At 40.6% G+C, this 16053-nt stretch overlaps 1 protein-coding gene across 1 annotated transcript; it reads left to right on the forward strand.

The window, feature by feature from the left end:
• The first annotated feature begins 459 nt into the window (after nt 1-459).
• On the forward strand, nt 460-14507 carry RUVBL1 (RuvB-like AAA ATPase 1). The gene is made up of 10 exons (XM_010013085.1): nt 460-543; nt 1154-1286; nt 4753-4904; nt 5758-5847; nt 6676-6825; nt 7530-7593; nt 8760-8958; nt 10831-10933; nt 13553-13644; nt 13925-14507. The coding sequence occupies exons 1-10, from the start codon at nt 496-498 to the stop codon at nt 14082-14084; spliced, it is 1191 nt and encodes a 396-aa protein (XP_010011387.1). The 5' UTR covers nt 460-495; the 3' UTR covers nt 14085-14507.
• The last annotated feature ends 1546 nt before the right edge of the window (nt 14508-16053 follow it).

Below are 16053 nucleotides of genomic sequence, written 5' to 3' on the forward strand. Positions count from 1 at the left end.
GGGTGCTGCCCGCGGGCTTTAGGTGTCGGAGGCAATAGAACCCATCAAAAAGCCAAGAGGTTGTGTGCGAGTGGAGAGCGGAGCTTCCGTCTCAGCCCGCTGGCTGGCCCGGGGCCGGTGCTGCAGCTCATCTGCCGATCAGAGCCGAAGACTCATTTCCTGGGTTATTTTAAAATCTTCATAGACGGTGAAACTCCAGGAAGGTGGAAGGAGGCTGTGCTCCGAGACTGAGTTCTGTAGTCTCCGATTTATTTTTCTTTAATATCTGTGTTAGATAAAATCTTGTAGGAAGTAGGTTTTTTTCTGATCTTGCCTCCCTTTGTGTGCATAGAATTGAAATTATCTGTATTTTCAGTGGGCTCACAAAGCCAAATATTTCTAAACACTTTCAGTAATAGTGGCATGAAAGATATTATAAAAATACTTGCATTAACGGTTTAAATATTTAACTTGTAGGCATGTGGGGTTATAGTGGAACTGATCAAAAGCAAGAAAATGGCTGGCAGAGCTGTGCTGCTGGCAGGACCTCCCGGAACTGGCAAGGTATTATTTTCCTTTATTTTTTATATGAAGTATTCCCAAACCTATTTTCTAATAATTTGTCAAAAGAATTTTAGGAGAGCAGTTGCATCATCTTTGCGCCTACTGGAATTTCCTTCATCAGTGCAGTGACATGGTTTCCTGCTTTATATATTGATTTTTGCCATGTCATCAACACTGGCAGTATTCAGTGGTGTGTTCAGGCATCAGTAGTGTAAAACCACCTCCTGTAGGTTACCAGACACTGAAGAAGAGTCCTAAAAGTTAATTTTGTATTAAAAGCCTAAAGAGCTTTTCATTTGTTTGGGTATTTTTTCCCTGTGCTATTTAAGGCTTTTTGCATTTGTGTCAGATGTCAAGTTCAAATGCCCACTATTGCTTCTTTAAGGTGTTTTATAAGTCATTGATAAAAGTCACTTTATAGGTGTCTAACTTGATTTGGGGGGAGGAGCATTATTATATGTGAGAAATACACATTAGGCCAAATAGTCTTAACATTAAATTGATAGTTGGTGTATGGAAGATGAGAAATTGAGGAAAGTTGACTTTGTGCAGAAAGAATCCTTTGATAATTCTCATAAAAATTAATCTGTGGGTTTGTTTCTGGTTTAAGACTGCTTTGGCTTTAGCTATTGCTCAGGAACTTGGCAGCAAAGTTCCCTTCTGTCCCATGGTTGGAAGCGAGGTCTATTCCACCGAGATTAAGAAAACAGAAGTGCTGATGGAAAACTTCCGCAGGGCCATTGGTAAGTTTCAGCAAAACAGAAGAATTAAGTACTTACATGATACTGACTTGGTGTTTTGTACTCATCTAAAAGGGAGAAGCTTCTCAGCGGTCATGGTGCTTTTCAGATTATTGTATGTTCTTTTTTTCAGTGCTGGTCTTAATTTAGTGAATCTTTCCCACTTGGTGCAGTTAGGAGTTCTGTTTATAAGCCATAATTTAATTGTTGTATTATGGTTTATTTTACGTCCCCAGATTCCCCTCTTATCCTCCAAGTTTATCTCCTTGTTTTACCTATGACTCTGAATAAAGCTGAAAGCAAAACTATTTTTAGTTTCTTGTATTAACAGAAACATGTATAGACAGAAAAATGCTCTCTCCTTTCTTATTTTACTGATTTCACCCTGCTAAGCAAACAGGCTTAATCAGGGGCTCCCAAAGGCAGTGTTAGTCTGACTTAGTGTCCAGCGAGCACAAAGTTCCATGCCAACAAGATAAATACTTTAATGTCTTCCTCAATTCCTGAGTGTTTTTACAAGCTTGATGGAAATTAGTTAGATTTGCAACACAACCTGAAGGAGTATCTAAAATCTCTTCTATGATTGTTGCTGACAGCTGATAAATGCAGTTAGAAGTGGCCCTTGTTTGTATGAGGATTGGTGAAAGATAGCTGAGCTTATTGTAGTACTGAACATATTAGCAGTTAACTGCTTTCTGTACCATGTTTCCCCTTGGACTTCACTTAAGGATTTGGTGGCAGTAAGGTGAAGAACTCTCTCAGTTCTACAGTGAAACAAAAGAATTCTGTTGATTTTGATAAGAAAACAGATCTCAGTCTTGCCCAGTACTTCCAGTTACCGTGTAAGTGGCAGGGCCTGGGGGAGGGAATCCAGAGACTCAGTAGTCTGTAGAATTTCCTTGATGTGATGAAGTTCCCTGTCAGTTTTGGAAACCTGAGCCAACAGATGAAACTTATGCCGTCCATGTTGTCATTTCTAGAGACAGCAGTATTTTAACTCTCTGAGGTTTAACAGCCAGCTACATTGTTAGTTCCCTGCATTCCCCGAATGTCAGTAGGGAGGTGCTTCTAAACAAATACTAGTGCTAATGAAAGATGGAACTTCTTTTATTCCTTTCTGTTGAATTCCATGTCACATTTTCATAACACAACCTTTATTGAATATTTTTATCAATGTAAAAAAACCCCAAAACTCTGAAATATTTTAAAGGACCAGTAACCACCAGTAGTTTTACTGGAACACTTTCCAATTGTGTTTAAATCTCAGGTATGTTTTAGCTTCCCTGCTTGGTAGATAAATAATTTACAAGGGTGTGTTTGTAAAAGAGTGATTTTGTGTGCACAGGGTGCAGGAGAAGCTTCAGCTCACATGGCAATTGGTACCTATTCATTTAGGTTTTGTGGGTGTTTTTTGTACAATTCTTTTAGCAGGTTCTGTACACATCATCTGCTGCCATATTACGCATTTTACTCTCGGGGTTTAGCCACCTCCTCTTATAAAAATTATCACAGATGTTAACATCCATTTTTTACTTGGAAACAACAGAGTCTGACTGGTTTGGACTTGACATCGTATAAGGAAAGAGGAGTGACTCTGAGTTTACAGAATCGTTATTGCTGAGAGTCTTTTAATAACAGACTTGACATAGCCTCCTGGCCAAGGGCTGTTTGGGGTATAGTGGAGATTTTATAATATGTCAGAAACATAAAAGGGTGGAGTGGGAAATGAGAAGATGGAATTGTATGGGTTAAAATCCTCTATAGAGCTTATTAGCAGTTGGCAGGGATGATGACAGTAGGTAATGTTAGAGCTCAGTTGCAGTAATAAATAACTTCTGGATAGCTACTTAAAAAGCATATCTATTCCCTGTGTCTCCAAACTGTAACTGCCAGTAAATCAAACAAGCACTATGTAATTCCACGTAGTGCTATTGAACCCAAACATGAAATAGCCCAAAGCTGCCTTCTCAAAACTCATGTGTCTGATTTGTAAGTAGGAGATGTCTCTTTTTAAGTTTAAGTACTCTTTTGAGAGTAAAGTTTGTTGTCAATACAGTGTAGGTTCATTTGAAAACAAAGGATAACCAGCAGCAAGTTCAAAGCATCAGTTACCTTTGTTCACATCATGTTCATGTGTAAGTATTTTCTATAGGCACATCTATATGAGCACATTAGTTTAGATTAGAGGCGTGCTTTAGAAACAAATCTCTTAAGTTGTCCTCACTGACTTGGCTTTGGTTTGTGTTGTGGAACAGACTCTGAGTGCGTGAATTGGATTCTTTTCAGGTGAAATGAAACTGGACGATATGCTAGGTATACCCTAAACACAAATGGGCTTCCAGTTTTTCAGAGCAGAATAAAGCTTGTGCTGAAAGTTTAAAAACAAAACAGAAAGGAAAAACAAATGTGTGAATATCCAGCTCTCCTGTACAGGTTCCCATATTGCTTCACCTTCCTTGCAGATGTAGCCTGGTCTGGATCAGGTTTGTAACTCAAGGGTTCATTCATTGTTTGATGTTTTGATATACCTGAAAAGCATCTTAAAAAATGACTGAAGTTAAGGTTCTAGAGGAGTTTGTATGTGGTGCTAAATAAGAGAAAGCAAACATTTCTCACCAAGAAATTACCATGTCATCCACAATTAACCTATTCCTCTCATTTCAAATCCAAGCCTTAATCTGGGTCCAGTAGAGGGAGACAGACTCGTGTTCCTCAGTTCTCTATATTCCCTTCTCAGCAGCTCAGGATTACTGGTGAAGTGTCTGATCTATTTCAAAGCAAAAAGAGAAGTTACGAAATAAAGAAAGTTTTATCAAGTCCCAGTAGCCTCAGACTGGGCAGGATGACTTCCTTGTATCTTGTTACAGCCCATTCATTATTTTTGGTCTGGCATGTGTGTGTCTCATAAAATCCTTTATAGAGTGTCTTCAGATGTGAATACTTTGAACTTTTATGGAGTTAGAATGTTTGCATAATAGTAGTGGTGGTGGTGATGATGGTGGGTTTTCTTTGGAGCAATCTGACCATACAACTCCTCAGCTCTATAGTATTCATCAATTTTAAATAACTTGGTTAATTATAATAGTTGTGACTACAATAGAAGACACCAGGCACTGGGGTGATTGCTTGGCTGTCTGAAACAGGATGTCATTGTCAGCTATTTTAAAGTAGTTTCAAATTTGGATTGTAGCAGTTTCTGCTAAAATGAATCCATGTCACCTTTTGCTCTTCACTTGAAAAACATTTTAAATGATGCTTTAACCTTTTCTTAGTTTTACCAGGTTCTAACACAATACCTGTTCATCAGTTTGTTATCTTTAACTCAATTGCCAAAATGTAAGGGTTTTTATGAAGTTACTTTTTTCTCCTGTCTTTTTCTTTACTTTGCAGGGCTTTTCTCTTGGTCCAAAGATTAGGATGTATGGCCGTTGATCTGTGTGCTGAAACTGTTCCAAACAATTTCTTGCAGGGCTGAGGATTAAGGAGACAAAGGAGGTTTATGAAGGAGAAGTCACAGAACTGACTCCATGTGAGACTGAAAATCCTATGGGGGGGTATGGCAAAACCATCAGCCATGTAATTATAGGTCTCAAAACTGCAAAGGGAACCAAACAGTTGAAGGTATGTATGGTAGAGTCTCAGAAATCATGATAATAAAATGTTCTGGAAGGGTCTTGTTTGGTTTTGTTTTCCTGATTCTTAACTGAATCTTTGAGAATGATTTTGGGAAATCTTACCTGCTTCAGTATAAATTGTTCTGTCACATTCCTTCTTTCCACATGAGGAGATGTGCTCTAGTGAATGTTTGATAGGGAATGGGAAATGGAGCTGGTATGTTGCCAGCTCAGACCCACTTTCCCTTTGTTTTCTTGTACAAGTCTCTGTCCATGTTGTTCAATTTCCCTGTCAGTTACAGTAGGAGAGAGCTGAAAGCTGTCTTTGTTGTTAAGTATCATCTTGCATTTTGTTCATTCGCAAAACAAGAAGTGCAGAGCAGAAGCGAATAAACCTGTACATGAAACAAAAGCACTTAAGGTATTCCACAGCCACTCCCCCTCACATAGCTCTGCAGAGGATAAAGGCTCAGGAAGTAGCGTAATTCAGTTCTACAGCCAGTTTTGTTTGTAAAGTTTTGCTAAAAAGCAAGAGAAGTGCTGCATCCTAGAGATAAATACACACTACACAAAGGCATATTTTGTGACAGGAACTGGTACCATTATGTTCCTGGCACTTACCATCACTTCCTTCAGATAGCAGATTTCTTTGGTAAGAAAAGTTCTGTGCACCTTCTTTCAGATTCATTGTCTCCCACTACTCCAAATGGTACAGCTGTATAAAATCCTGAGGGATTGTTGGAGGGAGTTGCAGTTTAGTTTTGTCTGGTGGGAGTAAGCTTTAGACTCAGTTTCTTCTCCTTGATTACCATAACACCATGGAGCTGTTCTGACCATGTCTGGTATTTGCCTGTCTCCAGCTGGACCCCAGCATATTTGAAAGCCTGCAGAAGGAGCGAGTGGAAACCGGTGACGTTATTTATATTGAAGCAAACAGTGGAGCTGTCAAGGTAAACGACAAGTTCCGCACTTTGATGCAGGTGTATGTATTCTTGCAGACCTTTCCCTGCCTCTGTCAGAAGGCTCTTCGTTTTCTTAACCTTAACTGACATGCAATGGTTACATGGAAGTTTATAAAACAGCCCAGTGTTTTACTTATCTGGAGAGAGAATTCTCTTTTGTGAACAAACACAGTGATCTGGTTCACAGTTAAGGTCATTTGGTGAGGAAGCTATCACTGATGCTGTCTGGATGAATTTTCTTTTCTATAAGATCAAGACATCTTTAAGGGAAGGGGGGACAAACCAGGCAACTTTAGTTATTTTCAGGCTGACACGTGCAGTGCATTTAATCTTTTTTATCTCTCTGGCATTTTCCTCCCCAAGATATATACATGAAGAAGGGAATACTGCATTAGTTAGCATTCTTTTCATATCTATGTAGAAAGTAGTGTACAGTGATATTTGCTGTTTAATGGATGAGCATAATATTTTGTATCATACAATAAATCACCCACCTACAAAGGAGTCTTGAACAGTTCTTCCAATCTCTAGTTAATCTGCTAGATTTGTCCTTTAGCAGGAATTGCATACAGTTAAAGAGAGGAGTAGAATATTCTTACAGCTGAAAATATCAGGGGATTTTCAACAGAGTTTTTGAGCTTTGATCAGTAGATAGGGTATGCCTGTTGCTAAGCAAGGAGTGGGATGCATGAATTGTCAGCTGGAGCTGGTCAGGACTGGAATTGTGAAATAAGCCCTTTATCAAGTTCATGTCACTCAAGGTTTTGGCACTGAAACTAATTCTGTACCTGGGTTTCTCTTCTTTGCTTTCCTCAGAGGCAAGGCAGATGTGATATCTATGCCACGGAATTTGACCTTGAAGCTGAAGAGTATGTTCCCTTGCCAAAGGGTGATGTGCACAAGAAAAAGGAAATTATTCAGGATGTCACCCTGCATGACTTGGATGTGGCCAATGCTCGACCTCAGGTATGACAGCACAGATGCAGTCTTCACAGAAAAATTACTTGACATAGATTTGTGGTGGATACTCGAATAATCAAGGAAATGTAGCTGAACTGTCCTAAATCACCCTTAAAGATTCCACTGTCAGAAAAGCAGTAGGTGTTACACCTTGAAGACCTCAGTAGATTTCTGAACATACTGCAGCAAAAAAACCCCTGAAATAAGAGAATTACTTCTTGCTGTACACCCCGTAGTGAGGGAATTCCATCTGTGTCATAAACAAAAAGCTACCTGTATAGCAATACAGGTTTAAAGGCTGGCATCCAACAAAAAATTATCTGATAAAAGTCTTGCTATTCAGAAGTCTTATAACTGAGAATAATTGTTCCTATGTTGACAGGTTGAGCACCAGCTGTGCATGCAGGCAATCCAAGTCTCTGCTCCCTGACAATTTCAGTCCTTTGAGCTTCTCTGTGAAACCTTTTTTGAAAGAGGGTATCTCATTTGGTTTTCTATGTTCTCCAAATGAAGAGGGCTAACGAAAGAGCAAGGAGGTCTCTAAATGATGATGTTTAGAATACTCCTGCAGTGAAGAGACCTAACCTTTGACAGATTATCAGCCACTGCTGAGATAAAGAATCAAGTTAACCAATTCCTGCATTATAAAATTCTCAAGGAATGTGTTCACTACAAGACCTCATAGCTGACCTGTGACTTTCTTTTCCTAGGGTGGGCAAGACATCCTTTCTATGATGGGACAACTGATGAAGCCTAAGAAAACTGAAATTACTGGTATGAATCCTGCATGGTATTTTTAGACCAATGTAATTTATATGTTTGCCACTTAGAAAAGGATTAAGAATAGGGTTATTTATGCAGCACCTCCAAATGAATGCCTGTGTAATATTTATTCATAAATACTCAGATTTCTAAAAGCAGTTCTACAACTGTTAGAATTGCAGTAGCTGGAAACAGGACAGCATGTTACTGGTTCATACGTACAGTGATAAACCATATACTGTACTGGGTACCCATCTTCCTGGGAAGAAGGAGGTCAAACCAGCAGTGCCATCCCCCTTCTCGAAACAGTTCTGCCAGAGTGTGAGGTTCATGCTTTTGACAAAGAGCCAAAACAAACAGCAACAGCAAACACAATCTAAAAAACACTGTAAGGATGTATTCTTATGTGAAGCCACCACACTGAAACTCTGTGGAGTAGAAGAACAGCTTCTAAAGACTCCGGCATTGGTTTGATTTGGACACTTGTACAGCAGCTCTCTGGTGACTTGGTGCTCTAAATGCACTGCTGCTCTTCCTACCTACAGATCATTGGAGAAAAGCAGTATCTGCAGGAAGATCTATTCTTCTTGCTTTGAAAGAAATGTTTCGCTAAGTGACTATCCAAATTTAGATCAAAGTCTGTTTCAATACCTAACATGAATGGTGATTTTTTGAAGTATTTTGTCTGTTCCAGAGGTCAGTTTGCTTATTCTGATGTCAGATTTAATCAGTGTGACATCTTGCATAGCTTTGAGATCCATATGTTCACAGACATTTGTATAACACTTTTTTTCTGTTAAACACAACTTAAACAGTAGCGATATTTTAATCTTTTAGTGATGTTCTTTTCAGCTGTGCTTGGAAACTTTAAGTTTCATGTTTTAAAGTGAGGTTTGAGGTTTCCCCCACCACTGAACTCCCCAATCTCACAAAAGTGGTAGTTCTTCACAAGCCATATGAGGGGAAAGACCCAAGTTCAGTGTAGAAATATTTTGTTGCTCAGATGTGTCCCCAGTACAGGGCTGAGTGCCACGGAATTTTAGTGTCACAGAGATTTTCCCTGTGATGATAAGATACTAAACCATGAACAAACGCAAAGAGAATTTTACTTGCTATAAGCTTTTCAGACAGAGCAATAGTTCACCAGCAGAACAACTAACAGTTTCCTTTTGTTCCAGACAAACTTCGAGGAGAGATAAATAAGGTGGTAAATAAATACATTGATCAAGGCATTGCAGAGCTAGTCCCAGGTGTGCTCTTTGTAGATGAGGTTCACATGCTGGATATTGAATGTTTCACATACCTGCACCGAGCACTGGAATCTTCCATTTCCCCCATTGTCATCTTTGCTTCCAATCGAGGAAATTGTATTATCAGGTATGATGTCTAAACTTGAATTTCCCAGTTTGCATTCATCCATAAACCTTGGAATTACCTCTACTGGTAGAGTTAGAATCTTTGAAGCCTTTTATCTCTGATATTTACACCTGTGCTAATCCTCTGCATGGTTTCCAAGCTGCATCAGTGCTCAAGAACTGCTTGTGAGCTTTCTGATGGGACAAGCATTTAATGCCAGGCTGACTGAGTTAAAGCAGAATAGAATTCCTCCTTTTATTTCCACTGACACATCTCTCTAACAGCCTCCAAATTGTCTTTCTGGGTGATCTGTAACAATTACCTTTCTCATTGGATACTTCAACACATCCGTTGCTTTACATTAGGGACATCAAAAGCACCAGAGCTACAAACCTCTAATATAGTCTCCTGCTGCTTCTGGATTATTTTGCTGTTTGCTGTCCTCACTGCGTCAGACTTCAGCTTCTTGTTCTCACTGTTAAAGCGTGTCACAGTTCAGCCTCTCCCTGCTCTTCATTCTTTCCTACTATGTTGGTCTGGCTTTCTGTGATTCTTCAGTCTTGCCAACTAACTTGTTTTTCATCTCCACTCCAGTTCGTGCCTCCACTTCAATATTTAGCACCCACACAATGCATTCTTTGCATGTTCAGTAAAAGTGCTCTCCTCTTGCAGATTCTTTTGTGAAGTTCTGCTAATTTGTGGTCTAGGTCTAATTATGTCTAAGCAAGCTGTCAATGATTGCTTCCCTTGAAACTGATTTAATTCAGCTGTGTAACCAGCTATTCCTTTCCCTCTTAGTGACTCATCTGGTATTAATCTTTCTCTGTTTGCATTGCTTAGAAGTGAAGGTGATAAGCCCTTCAGAAATGTTTAAGGTGGACATTGCAGATCTCCCTTGGCAAAAATAGGCTGTCTTGGAAAAGTAGAGTAAATAGAGATCTGTCAGTATGATTCACTGCAGATCTTGTTATGAAAAAACAGTGATTTAAGAAAGTAAGTTGGCAGTGCTCTGATTTGCTTGCTGATGGCCCTTAAAAGGATCAGGTTAAAAATTAATTGTATAGCTAGTATAGTTAATCCTGTAACTTCGAAGAGAAGGAATAATTTCAGAGGAGAGAACACCATCTACTCAAGAGTACAGCAGATGGTTGCAGGGCATTTTGATTCATTTCCTAAGGAGGACTATGGCCAAAGCTGCAGTGCCTAAATACTAGCGCTGGACTTAGAAATGTAGCTCTCTACCAGCACTTTACTGTTTTCACCTGCAATCTCTATAGATCTCATGAAATCTGGTTATCTTTCACTCTTGACTTCAGAGCAAATCCTGGTGGGCTTGGAAAACCCTGATGTGTCTGCAGCCTTTGCTCCTGGGTGTTACACGTCCAGCAGATAAAATGGTTGGGGATCTATACACCCCGCTATCCTTCCTGCACAGACCTCCATTTGCTGGATTGCAGAGCAGTACCCACTGGAGGGACTGGGGGAAGTATTGAGCACAGTATTGGCTTACTCAGCAAGAGGGGATGTTCTCCAAATGGATAACGTATATAATTTCTACTGATACTGCTAAACAACTTAGTGAGAATGCATTTGTTCCTTGCTGGAGGATTACTTTGGAACATTAGTTAAGACTGTATTGTAAGATACAATGCAGGAAAGCACCACCTCTACCTGGTTTTGAGTGGCATGTTTAAGACCTCCAGAAATAGTATTTGTTTCCCTCAGGCTGTCCAGTATGAACTTCAGACTAGAATGTTTCCTGTCTCTGTGGGAAGGAGACACAAAAAATGTAAACTAGTAGATGTGTAGTCACTTAGTACTGATTTTAGTCAAATCAGTGGACTGAACTCAGAGAGTAGTATCTGATCTCTTTCTGTTTGGTTTCTCCTTTAGGGGCACAGAGGATATAGTGTCTCCTCACGGAATACCACTGGACCTGCTGGATAGAGTAATGATTATCCGAACCATGCTGTATACACCCCAAGAAATGAAGCAGGTATGCACAGCGTTGTAAGAGAACTGGTAAAGAGACCCCAGAGTTCTAGTCTGCTGGGATGAGTTGCTGTGGTTTTGCATATTCTGTTACTATAGAGTTGTTTAACTCTGTATGCCCCTGGGGGTTTGTGCCAGAAGGCTTACCATTTCCTAAATGCAAGCTGCTTTAGTACCCCGTTACCCTGTCTGATTTCCACCTGCTTGTGAGTTTATCTAGAGCTGAAAGAGACATCTTACTTGCATGCAACAGCATGACTTGTTAGCTCCCCTTATCTCTTGCACTCATGTGCTTTCCATAGAATCTGCAGGTTCCAGCACTTAGTGCTTTTTCAGTTGGCATGCAATGAAGTGTCACATCTTGGGACCTTTGGTCCTAGACCTCACGCTATTCTTCTATGGAAGAGATGAGAGGTATTGAGGAATGCAACTTCCTGCACTGCCTCTATGCCCTGGACTGTAGCTTTAACCTACTAGGGCTGTCACCTGAAACTGGGAGGATTTTCATGCCCCTGGTCCAGTTTGGAAGCTTGAGCACCGTAAGTAGTGCAGAGAGAGGCTTCTGAACTGAAACTTTTCCTGTGGGGCTGTCCCCATCTATAGTGTGTCGATTCTACTGCTTGGTGCCATTATGATGCATTGTGTCAAAGATCCCCTCTCATTAGTGTCTCAATGCTGTGAAGTGACACAATCCAGAAGGCATTAGGGTTTATCATGTCAATTCTTCATATTATTTTAGAGATAGCGTCAATGGAGGAAGGGTTGTCACCAGATAATAGTCTCTGCTGCTGGATAAGTGCCAAGGTGAAGGCGAGGCATTTGTCAAACATAAATGTAGAGGCAAAGCTTCATTTCACTTGGTTTGAGGAGCTTTTCATGTAGGGCTCCTGTGAGCCATTCTCAGGATGGGTTTTTGTACCTAAAAGGCCACTTGAAAGCATTATGGTATAAATCACAGGAGAAGTAGCCCAGGGATTTAGTAATACCATTACATTCTGACTGTATACAAACCAAATCTTACAGTGTGATTTTTCACTCAGTGTGGGGATGTTAAAGACTCTTGTCTGGACTTCCCTACTCTGTGCATTTTGTGGAGTTAAGGTAAGAGGAGTATGTACTCAGAGTTACTTTTTGACTGGTGTGCTGTAGTATGATGCAGATAGTAATGCTGATAAAGAGCTAGTTTCCGAACTGTTGATTTTCAGAAGAGCTAGTAACTGTGATTTCTACCCGCCCCAGGATGAGGGAAGTGTTTCAGGTAGCATTTCCTAAAGGTAAGTCCAGACATTATATCCCATAAATCATGTTCCCAGAGTCAGATATCTCATCTTCCTCTAAATTAAGGCTTCTGAATGACTTTTCCACTTGGGAGCAGAGTAGGAGCTCTTACACTTCGTTTTCATTTCTAATTATATACAGCTGGGAGGGGTGTAAAAAAGAAGACATACATAATTCTATTTCTCTATTTTTGCTCTCATTTCTCTTTCATGTTAGGAATAAGTTTTCACTGCTGGTGTTTGTGAGGCAGAATAAGATGTGGCGTTTGAGATACCTTGTTTCCAGCAGGCAGACAATAAAGTAGTATTTGAATGAAGGGAAGGTTATGTTTAGGTGATCTAAAAGATAGAAAACCCCCCTCAGTCTGAAATTGCACAGTGCAGCAGCATTGCCAATATTCAGTACTAATATCTTAGCCCGACTTCCTGCCATCACAAGCCCCTCTGCTTCCCGCTGTTCCTTGCCCTGACTCCCCGAGTGCATTTTTATGGCTTTAATTTAAACGAGAGCTTCTTGATATCTTGTTTACAAAGCTGCCAAAGTGAAAAATACCTGTATTATATGAGGCTTGCAGTTCCAGAGTTATCTCAGCACTACAACACAACATCATTATCCAGTCTGCCCCTTATCACTCAGCTGGTAATACCGACTGCCGAGAGACTTGTGCCACTTTTGTTACAGCTTTATATGCTTGGGCTTATTGGTGATATCTTGCTCTCCAACTTCGTAAAGATCTTCAAACTGGTACAAGCCTGAGACTGTTCTGGAAAGATTAGATTCTTCTTAGTGATCTTTTTCTTCTTGCAGGAATAGGTGAATCATACAAAGTAACTTTTTGATTTATTTTACTATCTTCTTGTCAATTGAATAAGCAGCATGTTGTGAGTTGCTAAGGAAGGGGTATAGCTTTCTGTATGGCTTTTGGAGGGCTCTGCTGTACAGCAGCAGTGATGTACTGCAAAATGCAGGAACCGGTGTCGGTAAGACTTCAGCTGTCTCACTTACTCTTGCACACGTTAGTTTTCCTGTGTAAGTTCTCATATTTTTGCTCCTATTAGTCAATACACTTTGCTATCCATGCAGAATTACAAAGGGTTAGTAGTCCACAAGAGTCACTTCACCTGCCTTTTGTGATCATCAGTTTTTCACCATTATATTTGCCTATTCAAACCTTTAGAATCATATAAATTCTAGTTTAGTGGCAAGTTAGACTGGCACAACTCCCCACACCATCTTGTTTTATAGTATGTCTCATCTCAAGTTGGAAGTTTCCACATCCTAAGCTAAGGGGTTTAGCATGCTAATTGTTTGCACTGGTACCTCACTTACTTCTTCATCTCAACAGATCATAAAACTTCGTGCTCAGACAGAAGGAATTAATATTAGTGAAGAATCCCTAAACCACTTAGGGGAAATCGGTACCAAGACAACCTTAAGGTGAGTTGAGCACAGTATGGCTGGGTCTTAAAACACTGCAGGAGAGCTCACTCCTGGCCGGGAGACAAACCTCTCCCCTGCAGTAATGCAGTGTATTAAGAACAGTGCTGACGTTAAAAGGAGCGGTATTCCTCCTCTTCCCTCTGCTGGAGGGTCTCGCAGCGTGGTCTTGCTGCTGGTAGAGCTGTATGTTTCCTGACACATCTCCCACCCCTACATACCCTCAGTTCACTGGGAAGCGCTGATTTGTGCCAGTTCCTCCATCTCTGTTTGATCACAGGTATGCTGTGCAGCTCCTGACCCCAGCTAACCTGCTGGCCAAGGTTAATGGGAAAGACAGCATTGAGAAAGAGCATATTGAAGAAATAAATGAACTGTTCTATGATGCCAAATCCTCTGCAAAAATCTTGGCTGATCAACAGGAGAAGTACATGAAATGAAGAGCTGATCACCTTAGATGCTTTGAAGTGGCTTTAACCCTTACCCAGGGCTGGCTTGGTTATCAAATGAGAAATGTTAATGGTTTGTCTCTTTGGGGACTGGAAAGTATTTAAATGTTGGACTCTGTTAGGCCAGAACTGTCAAGTGTTCCTGTTGCGCTACCAACAATACGATGCTCCCTGATCCCTGACTTTAGGCTCCCTTTTATGAGTATATATGAAATTAACAGTTCTGGACCCGTCAGTTTTGTCTTTAGATTTCATTACAGAAGAGCTCTAACTGAAGCTGACGCTTAAGAACAGTCTATTTTCTTTATGAATGTTGTTTTAAAATAGTTTTGTTTTACAGATGAGAATTTTTTTCTTTTTTTGAATCAAAGTTTGTCTGAAGTGCTTTATAATAAAATATTTCAACAATAGTGGGAGCCTGTGTGTGTCTGCCTGGCACTGACTGCTCAAGAAATAAGTTGAAATTAACTGCCACACAAAAATAGATCTACAGCCAAGGAAGGGAATAGGCATGGGACTTTTTTAGAGTTCCAGTTCAGTTAACCTTTCGTTGGGTTTTCTTAAAGCAGATTAGATAAGAAATGCTTCCCCTTTATCCCTGTGTTCTACCCCCACTTTCTTCATCACCCAGGATCAGGAAAAATTTGCAGACTAATCATGGAAGCCTGCTCTGCATGGGTGTGGGTGACTTAACCTAAGTCTCCTATTCACGATATGCTTGGTTTGTACAACATGGATTTATTGACTCTTACTGTCTCCAAAGGCAAGAGATAGCAATTCTCCATCAGACTCTCAGTGCCTCCAAAACCTGTTTCTACTGTGGCAGGATGGCACGTTCAGTTTTAGTGCTATGGCACGATGGAGAGACCCAGTGAATTGAGCTGCTGCGTGGTCAAAATTGAACCTTTTTTTGTCTGTTGCAGTTTGAACAACCTTCTTGGCAATGATGAATGTAGATACTTCAGAATTTAAGTACCATTTTCCTTTGAGTTTTTGAAATATCAATTCAGAAGTTTGAATAAGCCCTAAATAACCCTGAAGGCCAGAGCTGTTCAAAGTCCCACTTAATGTTTGATGGCTTTGGCTTTCTACTGATGATTTTGGCTGTTCACACAGCAGCAAGAGCCCTGCCAGCGCTGTGAAGGCTTGTGCCTCCAGAATACCGGCATCCTGAGACTACTGCTCCCACTGCCACTGCCAGGAGAGGGCAGAGATTTCTCCTTTAGCAAACCAATTAGTTCTTTGCTTGCAAAATGTTCTTTATAATACAAGCTCTGTGAAACTGGGTAGAAAGATCTGTCTTCACAAGTAGCACAACAAGTGATGTTCTGGACAACTCAAGCTGAGAAGCTGGCAGGCTCAGCCAGCAAGTGAAGACCTGGGAAGAGGTGAACAGTGCACAAGACACTGATAATGAGCAGTTCCACCCACCCCTGGTTTCAGAGTGACTTTGTGACTGATGGTACCCGTCACCTGTGACTGCACATACAGAGTGTGCTTTAGATAGAAAAGGACCTCAAAATACACATGGAAAAGCAGCAGCACTCATGGCTTCACTGGGTGCAAATCAGCTCATGACAAGAGGGGCCTCGCTTTATTCTTTACAGCAACGTTCCTGCACCAGCACACAAGCCCCTGTCACATCTGTGACTGTGCACCTGGTCTGGGGAGCTGTCCCAAGGGTGCCAACTCTCTAATAGCCAGGAAGTGTCCATGGAAGACATAAAGCTGTGGTACAAAGGGAAAATCCTTCCATGCTAAACGGCGAGGCAATGTTTATCTGGCCTATTAAGTGACATCCAGTAGACTTATGGGTGTCAGAGCTCTGCCCATGAAAATACTCCTTCATATTACTGATAAAAATAGTTCTGCTGAAAGACTCATTGCACCACATCCACCAACTGCTTCTGGAGGAGCTTCATAAAAAACTAGAAATACTACCCGACACAAAGCTGCCCCT

This window comes from Nestor notabilis, unplaced genomic scaffold (genome assembly GCF_000696875.1).
Source record: "Nestor notabilis isolate BGI_N333 unplaced genomic scaffold, ASM69687v1 scaffold19044, whole genome shotgun sequence".
NCBI classification, from domain to species: Eukaryota; Metazoa; Chordata; class Aves; order Psittaciformes; family Psittacidae; genus Nestor; species Nestor notabilis.

Bases quoted from the DNA above. Each gene is read 5' to 3' on its own strand.
- RUVBL1 (XM_010013085.1), top strand. From the start codon at position 496: ATGGCTGGCAGAGCTGTGCTGCTGGCAGGACCTCCCGGAACTGGCAAG. The intron at 5,848-6,675 runs GTAAACGACAAG...TGCTTTCCTCAG, and splicing joins CAAACAGTGGAGCTGTCAAG to AGGCAAGGCAGATGTGATAT. The intron at 10,934-13,552 runs GTATGCACAGCG...TCATCTCAACAG, and splicing joins CACCCCAAGAAATGAAGCAG to ATCATAAAACTTCGTGCTCA.